Source organism: Stenella coeruleoalba (genome assembly GCF_951394435.1).
Source record: "Stenella coeruleoalba genome assembly, chromosome: 16".
Lineage (NCBI taxonomy): Eukaryota > Metazoa > Chordata > Mammalia > Artiodactyla > Delphinidae > Stenella > Stenella coeruleoalba.
Genome location: NC_137162.1, coordinates 81,914,366 through 81,928,377, shown reverse-complemented (window position 1 = coordinate 81,928,377; position 14,012 = coordinate 81,914,366). Strand labels below are relative to the sequence as shown.

Sequence of the window (14,012 nt, the reverse complement as noted above, 5' to 3'; positions counted from 1 at the left end):
ACATCACAAATGCAAACATCACAAATGCAGTTTTAAAATTACTAAAACACTTAGTGTGCCCTTTGCTTGCTAAGTTTCCTCCCCCAAGAGAGGGGGAAAAAGTCATTTGTTCCTTTTGTCCAACTATGAAATCCCACCAGATCAGATAATTAAAGGTTACGTTTTATTCAGATTGAAAACATTAACATAAATTCTAAAGCATTTCACATGGTTAAATGTGCAGTAAAATAAATACAACATGAAACCTGGATAGTTTACTATTGTTTTATGAAAATGGTAAAATGGACCCATTTCATTTAAAAACATTAAAAGGGGTGCCTTTGCACACATTCCTTTTTCTGGCCTGAACGCCCTTCTCTACCTTGCTCCCCAGGACATGGTTTCTGACCAGCTCCAGCATCACCTCTTCAGTGAGGCCTCTGCAAACACCGCCCACGCCTCTCCCCTTGCCAATCTGTCCCAGGGCTCCAGCAGACCATGCTTCTCTGCTCCTGACCAAGCAGCCCCCCTCCCGGTGTCCACTGTCACACACGTTACCTGGAACTGTCACCACGTGTTGCCTCTCTGTCTCCACCGCGAGTCCCAAGTTCCAGTTATGGTCACCCTTACCTGATCTACATGTCTATGTAGATAGGTATATCTCATAAAAATTACATGCAAGTGTGCGTGCGCACACGCACGCACACACACACGCACACGCACACACACATGCTTCCAAAGGCTGTAAATCTCATTTGACCATACTGTCATATTGTTTTGCTAAAGGATGTCACGTATACAATAAACACGGTGACATATTTTTCAACAAACATTGACAGTGGTAGTACACGTCAAAACTGTACACCTTAATACTAAATGTTACTGTTACATGTTAAATCAGGAGTATCACTCGGCCCATAGTTTTCTAGTAATTTCAACTGTGTTTAAAGGCGTTATGTATGTATGGAGGAAAACACAATAGGTATACGGGAGTTTTAAAATTTCTCAGTAATAAAATAATAGGAAAAAAATCTGAGATTCGACTAATCCAATAACAACAGAGGGAAAAAGAAAGCCACACTCACTTCTGCTCGCTGCTCAAATACCTCTGGACGATCTGGTTCCAAGGTAATTACTCGGCTCAGTTCGAACAGAGAAAGCTCAGCATTCTTAATGTCCTTGAAAAGGCATTAGCTTAGTGTGAGATACACTGTTCCTCAAAACCAGCTTGAATAGATTTTCTGAAAAAACTAATAATTTAGCAATGATATAACTACTTATTTAGAGATAAATATGAACTTAGCTTCTAAATAAGAGATCGGCCAAGTTAAATAAGCTCTATTACGATTACTTAACTCACTCAAGTCTACCTACCCATCAACAGCACATGGGACCTGGCTACCTATCCCAAGTTCCACAGAGGGCGAGACATTTTCTCAGTTTAACCTATTGAAACACCCGCATCAACAAATTTCAAGGGATGAGCATATATGGATACCAGTGTGCAAAGTGATGCTGCCCAGTGGCAATGAGGGAACAGAGAGGAGCCGTGTCAGTGTCAATCAAAACCCCTAGGCCTACACACCTACACCTGGAGAAGTCTAGGTAAACCTGTTCTCTTTACAATTTACACATCACTTTATATCAAAAATATGTGAGCATGTTACTTTTACATTAAAAGTGCATTAAAGATACAAGCAAATTTCACATCGAGATATAAAATTAAAAGAGATGAGAATGAGGAAGAAGCACTTCATCGCTGACCTTTACTAGGGCAACTTAGGTCATTTACTGATGCCCTGAACCTAACTAGGGCTATTTATTGATGCTCTGAATGTAACATTGTTTCCTTCCTAAACATCTTCATTCCCAAATCTGGGTTCCTGCTCAGTCTTCCTTCTCAAGTCTCAGAAATATACAAATATTATACAAGATTTCTCCAGTAGGCCGGCAGGCAATTAGGACAGTTTTTTTTAATTGGCAAAGATACAAAAGTGACACTTCTCCCTCAAGACATAATTTCATTTGAATATTTTTAATATAAAATAATAGAAAAAGTTTACGTAGAATGTTCAAGACTGAAAATTTGGACATCTGATCTTAGACCACTTCATTATTTACTATATACTCTCAGGAAAAAGTCTTCATTTTTATACCATAGTGCCTTTGTTTGACCAAAATATATTGGGTTGACCAAAAAGTTCATCCGGGTTTTTCCGTAACATCATGAGACATACTGTTATTCAAAACCAGCTTCAATAGATTTTCTGAAAAATCCAGTAATTTAGTAATGACATAACTACTTATTTAGAAATAAATATGAACATCTTATGGAAAAACCCGGACGAACGTTCTGGCCATCCAATACTTATTATAACCTTCCTCCTGCATTCCTCAGAAATAAGGGGAATAAGGCTCCAGAGACATATCTATCTGGGAAAGTATAATGTATGGTAACAAATTAAAAATAAATTTTACAAAAAAACCTTTGTTCTTTTATTCAACCTTTAAAAATTGTGGAAGGAACTCAGATTCGAAGTCCTACTACACTACTGATGCCCCGTCTCTCTTTTACAGCAATGAGTGTTTCCTCAGGAATTCAGTCAAGCTCTCATGTTTTTCTAGGCTTATGTCCAGCTCATCATGAAATAAAGTTTAGGCTGCCAAAGGCTGTCCTTTTGGAATAGAAAGTAACCTCAGAAGACCTGGGCAGAAACTCCCATCCCCCCACATCCCAGCCACTTGATCTTGGAGAAGTCCCCTACGGCCATGGTCTCATCTGTGAACTGGAATGACACCACTGCGTGTTCCCTCAGAGCCCGGGGAGCGGTGAGGGGCTCTATGGGAACCCTGGTCCGAGTCCGATCACGTAGACACTATGGCAGGCGTAACTATTCCATACTCACATGTAATCCCTTCTTTCCATAGGCTATCCCTCGGCCATAAATTGCACTAACCAGATCAGGTTCCTCCTATTCAGACCAAAACAGAAACACGTCAAAAACCATAAACAAAACAAAACAAAACAAATCAGTTTCTGCTTAAAGCACGTTAACGCCACAATGACAGCTCTGCATTATGCTCCCACTGCTCATGTCAGTCAATACACAGTCGCCAACCACAGAAGTCTGTATTTCTAAAGCTCATTTGAATGAGACATGAATAAGAGTTTTACATCAAAAAAAAAAAACACTTAAAAATAGAGAAAACCAACATTGCTGAGCGCTGTGCTAGTTTCTTTCGCACAGTCGTCTTACTTAAAATGCAATCCTCTCAGCAACTCTATGCTTGGCCACCAGCAAACACAGCTCAGAGAGAAAACGGAGGTTCGGAGAAGCAGATACAGGAGTAAAGGGCCTGGGTGACGCCCCCTCCTAGTTGGTCTGCTTTCAGGGAGTCATGAAATCATCTGAAAAGGAGAGAACCCGTCGGAGCCAGCACAACAAGGAGGAAGAGGTGAGTCGACTCCACAGACTGTTGGGGATTAATACAGTCCTTTATTCTAAGGGGTCAGAGTGAGAACCAGACCCTTTCTGCAACCTGCTCCCATGTGGACTGGATGCAACGCCTCTCAGGCCCAAGGACAGGGCGTCTGTTGCCCCCGCCATCAAGTCCCTACACGTGGGGCAGTGGCGTGAACTCCCGTCTGCATCTAACCTGTGTAATTCTTAGCCTCTTCTCTGAATGCTTCCCTGCATATTTAAGAAAGAAGAGTACACAGCCTCTGGCTATAAGGTCCTGAAGGAAGAACCTGGCAGGGCTACAGCAGATGAGCTATTTTAGAGGCTAATCTATTATCAGTTTCAAATCTGAGATCGGGTGTCTGCGGGTATTGCCGAAAAAGACACATCAACTTCAATGATGAGAAAGTGCGAAAAAATAAAGGATAAGATGCTATGCACTGAAAAACAAAAAAAGGCTACTATATAAACAGAATCAGGTACATCACCTCAGGCAGCAAGTGGGTGCATCACTGCCTACAGCCCAGCCAGCAGACGGGCCTCATGGTATATGGAAAATTGGAAAAATTCAAGTAAATAATTACAGATTTCTAGCTTCTCTTGGAAAATAAAAAAATCCAACAATGACAGACCCACATTCGGGCATGGGAACGCGAGAACGTGACAAAAACATAGGCACCGGCTGCCTATTGCGATGAAGGGTGTGTGCTCACCAGCTTACCATGAGCCCACCCATGGTCTCTACACTAATCAATTCACTTTGCTCATTTAATGTGTTTCTCTGGCTCCCAGAGAGTTTTGGATTTCTGATTCATAACGTATGTGTAACTGACATGAAAGGTTGTCCATGCTATTTGCTAAATGGGAAAAAGTATGAGTTACAGAACGAGAGAGGAATGGTAGTCACCTCTTATAAATAATATTTATATAGGATTAGGTGGGCCAGTAGATGCATAGAAAAAAAGCTCTAACAGTAGTTTTCTCTAGAGAGTGGGATTACTAGGTATCTTCCTATTCTGCTTAATACACTGATGCATTCCTTTTAATTGTTTAAAACAAACACACATACAGTTATAATCAGAAAAAAAATGTGTTAAGTGAGACATATTACAGAAAATAATAGAAAACTTTACTGTCAACTGAAAGTATCATATTTAAATAAAGAGAAAATTTATTATAAATTATAGAAAATTTAGGAGATGAAGAAAAGCTCAAAAAATAAGGTAAAAGGCATCCTACAATCCTGTCACCCAGAGATAACACTAAACATTTAAATATTCCTCTGGAGACTTCCCTGGTGGTGCAGTGGTTAAGAATCCGCCTGCTAATGCAGGGGACACAGGTTCGAGCCCTGGTCCGGGGAGATCCCACGTGCCGCAGAGCAAATAATCCCGTGCACCACAACTACTGAACCTGAGCTCTAGAGCCCATGTGCCGCAACTACTGAGCCCGCATGCTGCAACTACTGAAACCCGCGCTCCTAGAGCCCGCGCTCTGCACAAGAGAAGCCACCGCACTGAGAAGCCCACGCACCGCAATGAAGAGTAGCCCCAGCTCGCTGCAACTAGGGAAAGCCTATGCGCAGCAACGAAGACCCAACGCAGCCAAAAATAAAAATTAAAAAATAATAAATAAATAACACATAAATATTCCTCCTGGCTTAAAGAAAGGCAGAGCAAGTAGTTTGAGAGAGGGATACAGGTACAGAGGGTGAGGAGAAGCAGGAAAAAGAGTTCCCCACTGAGGAATCAAAGTCAGACGGTCTTCACGTTTTTCCCTAGCAACGGCACCTGCCAGAAGACAGAACAGTCAACAGAGCAGCACCTCGGCCAGGCTGGGTGGGGCTGGTGAGCCCACGCAGCTCACACCTGCTGATGACAGGCCTCCAGGGAGAGGAAACCCCACTTTCAGAGAAGCTTTTCTCCTCAACTGAGGAAAATTTTATACCAGATGACAGGAGGTTAGTTAGAAAAAAGTGCATTTAAATAACGAGTTATTCTACTTGCGTGACGGACATCTCCATACACCCAGTGGCCACTCCAGCCACCTGGGAGTCGTCCTCATGTCCCCAGCCAACATATCTACTCAAGATATCCCGGTGCTTTCACCTGCTGATCGATCAGCCACTGTCCAGTTTGCAGCCTTCCCCTCTCACCTGGCTACTGCAATGGCCTTAAGCGCGCTCCTGTTTCTTCCCATCCAGTCTCCAGGCCCACAGTAAGCCGCCTCAGGGTGATCGTGACACTCCCGTGGCGGAGACTGTTCACTGCCCCCCAGCACCTACACTAGCAAAATTCGAACATTTTCACTCTCATCCACAGTAAGAAATACATTTTACACCGTAACCCAGTACACTCGTACGTATATACATAAACATACACACAAACACATCAGAAACAAGTTTCACTAACGTCACATCAAGAGCCTTACTACACACAGTGTAATCTGGTACTTCCTCGTCTGGTATATTTCATTAAAAAAATGCTAGTCTTGACTCACCAATTAATTTCAGGGCCCACTAAAGGGTAGCGCCTCATAATTTAAAAAACAGCGAGGTAACATCTAAATGCCTTTGCAAAAAGTACTGATCATTTTCCTGCCTCTCTGTTCACCTCCTTCCTCTGCCCACTCACAATTCATACTCTAAAAATTGGCTGCATGGGGACTTCCCTGGTGGCGCAGTGGCTGAGAGCCCGCCTGCTGATGCAGGGGACACGGGTTCGTGCCCCGGTCCAGGGAGATCCCACGTGCCGCGGAGCGGCTGGGCCCGTGAGCCATGGCCGCTGAGCCTGCGCGTCCGGAGCCTGTGCTCCGCAACGGGAGAGGCCACAACAGTGAGAGGCCCGCGTACCGCAAAAAAAAAAAAAAAAAAAAAAAAAAATTGGCTTAATGGGACTTCCCTGGTGGTCCAGTGGTTAAGACTTCGCCTTCCAATGCAGGGGCTGTGGGTTCCATACCTGGTTGGGGAGCTAAGATCCCACATGTCTCACGGCCAAAAAACCAAAACATCAAACAGAAGTAGTATTGTAACAAATTCAATGAAGACTTTTAAAAAATGGTCCACATCAAAAAAAAAAATCTTAAAAAAAAAAATAATAATAATTGGCATTACTTGATAGTTCCCTAGATACAACAGGGTCTCCCAAGCTCGGGGCATTTGCAAATGCTCTCGTCTGCCTGAAACACCCACCCACGGCCTCTGTGCCCAAGAAAGTCCTTCAATCCTTGAACCCTCTCTTCTGACGCCTTCCAGATGCCCCTGGAAAATAAGATACGCCCCTCTCCTCTGTTCCACTGTATGTCATATGGATGTGAGTCATTCATTCAACAAATATTTACTCAGGGCCAGCTATGAGCCATGTCCCGGCCCATGTGCTATGAATACCATAGTAAGCGAGAACCAACACAGGAGGCAAAAAAGATTCTTGCCTTCTTGGAGCACAGCCAAAGAATCACAGACATAAATGTAAAGTTACACCTTCAGTAAATGCTAGAGTGATAAATGGTGCTTTTAGAAAACGTATAAAGACTTAAACAAGGTTAGGAAGGATTTCCTACGGAAGCGATACCTGGGCTGAGATCTGTAGAGGATGGGGGAATCCCAGAATGACTGGTCCAGGCAGCAGGGGCAGACGGTACAAAGGCTCAGAGGGACGCGGGGAACACGGCATCTCCAAGTTGAGGTTGGAGAGGCAGGTAGGGACCTCACTAAGGATTTTTATCTCTAACCTAAAAGTAGCAGCAAAGTATATGTGTGTTTAAAGTACATGTTTGTATGGTATGTACATGTGAGTGTGTGTGGAGGGTGTGAGGAGAGAAGCCAGGAACCGAGAGCCCCATCTGTCATCTGGCAGGTGGAAGTGGCTCAGCCGTGGTTTGAACAGAGCCGGGAGTAGCAGATGGACAAAGGAGATACTTAGGAGGCACACAGACAGAGCTGGTGATGAAGTAAGTGGCACACATGTGTGTGGAACATGTAGCCTCACACAACCCTGTGCCATTCATTGAGCTTGGCGACACTAGGATACGAGCAGGAATTCTTTTTCAGTTGTGGCTGGGGAGGGTCTGGTGGGATCAGGGGAGAGCAGGCAGTCGATTTGGAACCCGTAAGACTAGACTATAACTATGATAACTACCGCAATAACTAAACATCCTTCTGTGCGGTTGCAAGAAAATTCTGAAGAGTCAGTCGCATGGAGAAAACCTAAATACGTTACAGATGCACGTTTGTTTTCTCTAGTATTCAACTTACACGTTCTTCTTAGAATTTCTTTTCGACAGCATAGAAGGATCTATAATTATTGTGGCTGTTACCACACCACGATATAGCCTAGTATTACAGGTTCCTAAATTTAAATAGTAGATTTTATTGCTTTTTTTGATTGATACAACTTTATTACTTTATCACTGGCTTTGGATGTTAACAAGTCAAAACTCTTTCTTTATGAAATGTCACAATGAATTATTGTTTCAAATAAAAAACAATGCTTATTTCTAAAAACTAATTGAGCTCAGAATATCATTTCAAAGTATTTTTGAATACACAAGTCTAATAATATTTACACTTTATAAGGTTTTCAGAATTTTAAATGAATTAAATTAAACTAATATTTCAATCGTCCAATATCACTCACTTTATGCAAATACAAAATCATGGTATAATAAGACTGTTATCTTACTGGATCATGTCCACTTAAATGTCTCAATTCTCAAAAGAATCAATTTTTTTAAACACATAAAAGTCTAATTTACCATCTTCATTATATTATTTACATAGTGATTTTAAAATTTACAAATATTTATTTTTCCACCACAAGGCTGGCTTTTTGTTAAAACTCGAAAGTCACTGGATTAAAGACAAACGAATAAGTCAAAAACGTCACCGCACAGCAATGTAGCAAGGATTAAGTTCTGTGTAAGCGGCAGGCGCACATACATATGTACATAAAAGATGGTTACAAGATCACGTGCAGAGGAATGTTTTACACTTTGTCTGCTAATGCAAAGTTCTTTCATGAATTCAATTCCGCCAGAATCAGATCAGAATCAGATGAGCTCAAGGTCACACGACTAACAGCAAAGGCCAACTGCCTCATAACATTGTCACAGCACTTACGTCACCCAGCCCTGCATGAGCATCAAAGCAGCACAGACAACAGGAAAGGGTTCCACTTTCAAGAACGCTATGATGGAGGTGCTGACACATGTGGAAGTGACACAAGGACACTGACGTGGAGACAATACTGACTGATACACTTTTAAAATCAAGAGGTTCCAATGAAGACGGACAGATCTATTAAGTCTTGAAATTGTGCTCTGTTGGAAACCTTGATGCTCAAGGAACACTGTATTCCTTTATAGACGTGCCAAACACCCCATACTTGGATAAATATTCAAAGGAACAGTTTGAAACAACAAAGATTACGGAAATAGCCCTTAAGTTTGTTCTCTGATGCTGGAGCTGAGACCACAAGAAAGTATAAAAGCTTTACATCAAAAGGTCACTCTGGAATATGAGTGGCCCTCATGCATAGATCCAAATTTCACATTAAATGATCTTATATAAATGGTGACTATAATAAAATCCTAGCCCCCATGGCCCCATCTGTCTTCGGCTTTCTATGAATGAAGTCCGATTCTATGCACTCCTGCTTCACCCTGAGTCCGCGGGCTGTCCAAGAGAAACACTTTGTCGGGAGATAAACAAGCTAAAAAAAACTGGAAAAGCTTATCTGTGAACAGTTATCACTGAAGATTTGTTAAACGATGTTTATTGGCTTAAAAATAAAGAGTTGGGCTTCCCTGGTGGCTCAGTGGTTGAGGGTCCACCTGCCGATGCAGGGGACACGGGTTTGTGCCCCGATCCGGGAGGATCCCACATGCCGCGGAGCGGCTGGGCCCGTGAGCCATGGCCGCTGAGCCTGCGCGTCCGGAGCCTGTGCTCCGCAACGGGAGAGACCACAACAGTGAGAGGCCCGCGTACCGCAAAAAAATTTTTTTTAAATAATAAATAAATAAAGAGTTGTCGCACATGTGGAAAGATCCTGCAAGGAACAGGTGAACATCTGATAGCATGTACTGACAACAAATGACCCTCTGGTGATGCTGAGTTGAGTCCTAACCTGGCATCCCTCCATGCTTGAAGAAGCGCTTTACCACTATTCTGAATACTGGATACGAAAAAGTATTGCTGGGGTAAAACTCAGTTTCATTACTGCCAAGACCCAGTATTGCTGCATTTGCCAATAAAAGAAAAGGAAGAGCAGTTAGATTTAAAGAATGGTCATACTTTAAAAATACAATATAAAGAGACTGATTTATGCAAATTCTGATTCAAGGTAAGAAAAGGAGTTTTGGTCAATTAGAGAAGTAGCAATAACTAATCTTTGGACACTTGCTACCGTGTGGTTGTGCAGTTTCTTGATGAGATTGGCTATCAAAGATTTGAAGAAATCCATGAAAAGCTCTTAAACAGGAATTATGTGCATCAGTTTCAAACATAAAGCCTAAATGCAAAAGTTATGTCCAGAAAAGCAGGATCAAGTCTCTTATTAAAATTTTCAAAAAGAATTTTAGCACTTAATGTCAAATCTTGGTATTTTGCATTTAGCGTAGTCATATAACGTAAAGAAAATGTGACAGATTTTCACCAAGCTCTATCTAGATGTCTCTAAATTTGCTCCTGCTTACTCCAGCGTGTCATGATTTTCCACATGTGTTATAAGGCAGAAAAGGCTGGGAAGCACCGAAACAAAGGGGAAGAGAGACATCCCCAAGAAGAGCACGGCAGGAAAGCCAAAGGCATTGAATTCCCATGTAAAGACGTGTCATGAATGACAACGCAGTCTCGTCTTCTGCGGGCCCGTAGCGTTTGAACTTTCTGCTGCTCCATCATCCTCTATTCCTGCCCCATCGTAGCTTGAATCACCAAAGTCACCAGTCCAACCTTATAACCCACACATTCTCAAAGAAAAATTTACCAGTCGAAAGCAACCCAACGCAGATTGATGAAAATGTTATATCAAAGTTCAACATATTAATATCTTTTCTTAGCACAAAGAGAAAAATTCTGATCTACTTTCTGAATGCGACTGCAAGGAAAAGATGTTTTACGATAATAAATGGACAACAGAGATATTATGGAGTCACTAGAATTATGATTGTAGAGAAAGACTGAAAAACATTTATAAAATTAAGTAAAAAAGTAATACAAAATAGTACATAAGTTCAGATTATAAAAAACAAATGCATACTTTGAAAAGGTCATAAACTTAAATAATGGTAGAGTGGCAGAATTAGGAAATTTTTCATTACTTAAAGTTTTTTCTTTAACGTTGTTATCTTGCCTTCAGCTAGACTGATAACAATATTTTTCAAAAAGTTAAATGAATTGCTAATACGTCTGCAAGCCTGTACTGTTGTCTTCTGTTGGCTACCGTAAATTAACTGACATTTGCTCCTATAAAGGTATCAAAACCTCCCTTTCAAGCCAGGGTGTTAAAGTGCTTTCTTACCTTTTTAAATACTGCAATGCTAAACAGAAAGGCGATTTTTAAAACTTTATAATCTACCCGTCGTACTTTAAACTCCACTGAAGAATATTATTCCCTATGACCACTCAAACACATAGCCGCTTGGATCTAAGCACTTTAAAGTAATAACTATAAAAATATCTTATTGATTATTTGAGAGTGAAGATAGAATTGTCAACAGAATTAATCATATGTTTAAAAAGAGAAAACAAAAGCGGAGCAAAACTTTCAAAAATAATACTTTAAAATTAAGTCTGCCTGCTGGATTGAAAACTATCTATTGGCTCTTACTGTATTAGCACAGATGAACATGCCAGAATGGTCCTTCAAATAGCTGAGATTAACTGAGCACTTACTATGTGCCAGGCACCTAGTAAAGTACTTTTTAAGATATTTCATTCAAACTGAACGAGAATATTTTTGGAGGTAGTTATTATTATGCCCATAATCCAGGTGGTTAAATAACTTGCTAGTAAGCAGCAGAGTAGATGAGAACTTGGGTATTTCTAACTCTACTTGACCCTCCTGGACAGAGAATGGATAATGGCCAGGCATCTACCAGAGTACAGTTAAATCACGACCTGAGATACACAGCCAGCAATGTCAGGCTGCATTGCGGGTCTCCTATGCAACTCTTAACACTTGCGTATGAAAGCACTTGGTCTGTACCGGATTTTAACACAGCCATCAATCAATAGAGGCCCAATACTTCCACTGAGGAGTCTCATAATTATACTTTAAGGTGAGAAACAAATCCACGAATGGACTTAAGCGTGTAGATCAACTCCTGCATGGAGAGTAAACATCCGTAGCTCCAAGAATTTCCAGTGTCCACATCTCATGGGAGATATCAAGGTAGAGAGGAAAATGAACTGAAGCTGACGTTTGTCTTTTTGAAACTTGGTTTGAATCTCACCTCTGCCACCTGATGGTGGGGAGACTACAAGCAAATTGCCTGATCTCCTTAGATCGCATTTTCCTCCTTTAAAATAAAGTAATACTGCAAAGATTAAATGAGAGCATGTTACAAGGCCTGCACTAAGAAAGTGCTCAGTCAGGGCTGATTTCCTTTACTTTCTTGTAAAATCTTAAAATCCATGTTTTATTGCAGCACTTTAGCTATGCATAAGTCCATATTTTTGTCATGACTATAAACTTGCAATCATATAATTAAGAAGAAAAATTACCTGAAGCATTGTTGAAAAATGTCTTATTGCTTCATCATAGAGACCACTGCCAATCAACACATATGCAATAGCTATGAAAAAATACAGAAACATTAAAGGAACGAATAAAGGATCTCAGACTGGAATCGGTAACTAAATTCTTTACCAAATCTTAAAAGGCAGCTCCAAGGACTAGAAGCAGTTAAAGAAAACCTGGAAGTTAGTAAGATGTAATTGAATTCTCCTACCACTCAGCACTTGCTAATCAGTCTTCTAGTTCCATCTAGATTTAAATTATTAAAGCCATCTATAAAACACCTGCCTACAAGAAGTAATTATCTTTTTCTAAGCCCATCACTCACTTTCAAATACCAAATAGTCTTTACGATGTTTCTTATCTATATATACAAAAGAGCTAGTAATAAGCCTGAATAATGTCCATATAACATGGCGATGTGACTTTACTGTGAAAGTTAGAAGAAATACCCCAATAGCATCACATATCTCGATTCCTGCAGGTGCTGAATTTACTGCCAATTACCTAGTAAGAACAAAAACAGAGGCTCCAATTAATATATATTAATATAGTGCTTAACTGTAGATATAATCCACAGCACTGCAAAAGACCACTAGTCTTTTCCCTAGCTCTTCTATTCAAAATATAGTCAAGACACTACTCAAAATATACTCTAAAGATCACAAATAGTTTTTAATCAAATTGTTTAGGTAAGTGGTATTTTGAAATTAGAGCCATGAATATCTCTTAAAACACGGCACAACTTAGACTGAACTTTTTCACCTGTCAAAAAAACCAATACATTTTAATATTCTAGATTACATTTTTATCTATAATATTTGCCCTAACTCCCTAACGTCCCAAATATCCCTGAAAAATTGTATTCCTAACTCAATATACTACTATTTTGATCATATTTCTTTGCAAAAAAAGCTTTATGCAACCCTCTAATTCAAGGACATAATTACATGTTCAAGAAGATGGGGAACTAAAACTTTTAATGTCATTCAGAGTTTAAATTCCTTGACACTAAAAAGTAGTCAAAACATTAAATGCAGAAAGAGATTTAGAGTATCTTTATAACTAACCTGAGAAAAGTAAAGTTCAGAAACATCGAGTATCATAATAATACAAGAGCTTTGGGGGGCATTCATCAACGTGAAAAGAGGACTGTTTTCATCCTAATTTTTTTGAAAAGATAATTAAGCTCAAACTCCTATTCAGAATAATGGGCATGGATACTATTCAGGTAGTTGTAGCAGACAATGAGATACCCAGAGACCTCTTCGGCGGGGGTCAGCGGCATTAGTAGTAAAAACAACAACAACAACAATAATAGTTCCATGTACAGTGCTCTTAATACGTGCCAGGCAGAATCCTAATTACATACATGCATTATAACCCATTTACTCCTTAATCGCAGTGAGGTAGGTACAACTGTCATCCCCATTTGCAGACACGGAAATGAAGCATTTAAACTGTCCAAAGGCAGCATGCAGTGAGACAAAGGAAACAGGCTGCCTGGCTCCAGGACCCACCCATCTCACCAACACGCTACCCTGAGAAAAATCTGGGCTGCACTGAAACTACTGTGCACGGGGCTGGACTGCAAAATGGTTTGAATTTCTTGATTGGATGAACAGGGACTGAAACATAAACTTGTGCATTTTTGAGTGTAGGAAGATACTTTAGAAAGCCAAGAACTGGGCTCAGATTCTGGCCCCGCCACTCGCTGGCTGTGTCACCACAGGGACCTCAGTCGCTCTCATGACTCTCTGAGTCTTGCTTAACAAGCCTGTAGAAAATTTTCTTAGATTCCTTTCAGATCTAAATTTTCAGAATTCCCTATCTACCTTCC

The 14,012-nt window shown here is 40.6% G+C and overlaps 2 protein-coding genes across 7 annotated transcripts in view; both read right to left on the bottom strand.

Moving 5' to 3' along the window:
• The window catches only part of FAM89A (family with sequence similarity 89 member A), a 78,953-nt gene that overhangs the window by 1,739 nt on the left and 63,202 nt on the right, over positions 1 to 14,012 (bottom strand). The window lies entirely within an intron of this gene.
• TTC13 (tetratricopeptide repeat domain 13) overlaps positions 1 to 14,012 on the bottom strand; it is a 71,217-nt gene that overhangs the window by 34,325 nt on the left and 22,880 nt on the right. For 2 of the 6 annotated variants that reach the window (XM_079899208.1, XM_079899209.1), the window contains exons 4-6: positions 12,160 to 12,230; positions 2,886 to 2,951; positions 1,065 to 1,157 (exon numbers count right to left, since the gene is read on the bottom strand). In XM_079899208.1, coding sequence (XP_079755334.1) covers positions 1,065 to 1,157; positions 2,886 to 2,951; positions 12,160 to 12,230 — 230 coding nt within the window. The remainder of the gene's footprint in view (positions 1 to 1,064; positions 1,158 to 2,885; positions 2,952 to 12,159; positions 12,231 to 14,012) is intronic. The other 4 variants (XM_079899210.1, XM_079899211.1, XM_079899212.1 and 1 more) reach the window with 2 other exon arrangements.